The sequence below is a fragment of the Anneissia japonica genome, unplaced genomic scaffold (genome assembly GCF_011630105.1).
Source record: "Anneissia japonica isolate Jap-2015-1 unplaced genomic scaffold, ASM1163010v1 scaffold96628_len2453_cov181, whole genome shotgun sequence".
Classification (NCBI taxonomy): domain Eukaryota; kingdom Metazoa; phylum Echinodermata; class Crinoidea; order Comatulida; family Comatulidae; genus Anneissia; species Anneissia japonica.
Window position 1 is genome coordinate 1 of NW_022689574.1, and position 2,453 is coordinate 2,453.

The 2,453-nt window shown below is 32.2% G+C and overlaps 1 protein-coding gene across 1 annotated transcript; it reads left to right on the plus strand.

Annotated features, from left to right (window-relative positions):
* Positions 1-23: 23 nt before the first annotated feature.
* On the plus strand, positions 24-2,449 carry LOC117099818 (probable helicase senataxin). Its single transcript, XM_033239348.1, has 5 exons — positions 24-127; positions 316-494; positions 729-821; positions 1,638-1,772; positions 2,314-2,449. The coding sequence occupies exons 2-5, from the start codon at positions 358-360 to the stop codon at positions 2,447-2,449; spliced, it is 501 nt and encodes a 166-aa protein (XP_033095239.1). The 5' UTR covers positions 24-127; positions 316-357.
* Positions 2,450-2,453: the final 4 nt, after the last annotated feature.

Here is a 2,453-nt window from a genome sequence, read left to right on the forward strand (position 1 = left end):
TTTAATTTCTTTTTTCTAGGCATGCCAGTGTACTGAATTAGACACACTGATTCCACTACAGTTTAAAGTGTCTAAGCTACTACTTGTTGGTGATCCTCAACAGCTCACAGCCACAGTGTTGTCAGAGGTTAGTGTTCTTAAACAAATAAATATAATCATTAAACTTTTGGTAATGTAGATTTGTTTCTGACCAAACGTACCTCTTCCATGACTTCTGGAAAGCGGACAATGCTACTTCAAGCAAACAAAATCTTCTACAAACAATTTTGTGTTGGGTAAGCTGTTAATTATTAATTAAGTTTGCATTGTCCACAGAAAGCAAAAGAGTTTGGCTTTCAACAGTCTCTGTTTGAACGTATGTATAAAAACTTCAGAGGACAGCTGACTCTACAAAGGAACCCAGTGCACCTGTTGAGGACTCAGTATCGAATGCATCCAGAAATCTGCAGCTTTCCATCAAAGCACTTCTACAATAATAAATTAAAAACCTCTCTGTAAGTACCTGATTTACAATTTTTCCTGTCTTCTAATACCTCCGAACATTGTACTGAAGCCAATCACAGATAATTTTATGTCACTTTCTCTATTCTCCATTTTTCTTCTAACCAACTGTCCCTTTCTTCACTGCTGCTCTCTTTTTTCCAGTATTCTTCCCACTCTCCTAACCTTACTAAGCAGAATTTGCCAGAAAACAATGGATATTTCAACCGATAACTTTGTTATTACAGGCCTGAACCTACCAAAAGAAAATATGACTCCTTTCCATTTAGACCTTACTTGCTATTTGACATCATAGAAGATGGAGAAAGGTCAACAGACAAGTGAGTAAAGCATTATGCTGTTTCAGGGGCTGATATGCAAAACAGCAATACATATTCATAATGTCTTCAATTGATGCTGATGCTAATATGCAACTGTTAATTTAAATATATAATTCATTGATTGATGATTAGATAAAAGAAGAATTTGTAATATTTATAGCTAATTCATATGAATATATAAGCTGCCCTAAATATTTTTTTAGGAAACTTGTTTAACAAATATCTTAGGGTTTAAGAATAAAATTACATTTTAATTAGAGCAGTCAATCCATAGATTGTATATCTCCGCCTTGTGCCTGATGAGTGTTTCCATTATTTTCTTTTATGTAAAAAATCAAATTTCTGTGACCATGACCTTGTCCTTTGACATTTCCTTAAATTTAATCATCTATTTCTTAGATTATTATGTGCCATTCCACTAAATTTTATGATGACCCATTCCTTAGTTTTAATCTTGCTAACAGATGTCAGACAGACAAACAGCGGTGATTTACAAAGCCTCCTTGGCGGACTTTAAAATGGTTTTGCCATAAAAGTATAATTTTTGAACGCATGAAATGAAGTGAAGAGTTCCTAGTATTCCATAATTTAATAATAATATATTTTGTAAACATGATTTACGGTACTCGCATTTATTTTGTTGAATATAATCTTCTTTTGGGACCTATTACCTGTTAACTCTTTAAAATGAATCTCAAATTTTTTTGTTTCAAGTTATAATACAAAATCAAAACCTTTTTTTTATCAGGCCTTTAGACTATCACAGCTAGCATACATTTAGATGTACTGTAAATGCAATGTTTTTATTTTTGTTAGGGATATCATAAACAAAGCAGAATGTCAAATGGTATCCGCTTTAGTTTCGCTTCTGGTTGCCATTGAGAAGTTTAGAATTGGCATCATAACACTGTGTGAACAACACAAGATTTTGCTGAATGAAAAAATAAAAAGGTAAACACAAGTTTTTGTTAAATGAATATTTGCAATATCCAAAGTTCTACTTGATTATCCAATAAAATCAATTGTAAGAAATGAAATAAAAACCTTAATTCAGTTTTACTCGCAATTTTTTCTTTTATTTTTTTTTTAGTATCAAAAGGGAGTGGACACTGGGGCCACCCACCCTGCTCCCCAAATCTTCCCCTGTCAAATTAACACTTTGTAGATACATTTATATTTTTGGCGCTGTACAATTATTATAAATAGAAAATGATTCAAATTGAATAATATTATTTATTTTCAACATAATTGTTGTGTGTACTAAATAATCTTAATTCTTGATTTAAAAATATTCAAAATCACCTGTGAGGTTGAGGCTCAGATCCTGGGAACCAGGTATTTGGAATTGTTGTGCTTATTAGACAAGGCAGGCTTAAACTTGCCATTTATCTTGGATGTAGGACATGTTTTTGCTAATGACACTATAAATAATAATAATTTTGTATTATACAAAGGTTATTTTCTTCTTTTTTTTGTCTCTTTAAACTTGTAGACTGACCAACACTAATGAAAGTATTGGGCAAAATGTTGAGATTTCTACTGTTGATGGCTTTCAAGGGCATGAGAAAGATGTCATTATTTTGTTTTGTGTCAGAGCAAGAGGGAGCGGCATTGGGTTTGTTTACTAAAATA

Coding starts and splice junctions, on each gene's coding strand:
- LOC117099818 (XM_033239348.1), top strand. CDS start 358: ATGTATAAAAACTTCAGAGGACAGCTGACTCTACAAAGGAACCCAGTG. Junction 495..728: donor AATAAATTAAAAACCTCTCT/GTAAGTACCTGA, acceptor TTGTTATTACAG/GCCTGAACCTACCAAAAGAA. Junction 822..1,637: donor GGAGAAAGGTCAACAGACAA/GTGAGTAAAGCA, acceptor TATTTTTGTTAG/GGATATCATAAACAAAGCAG.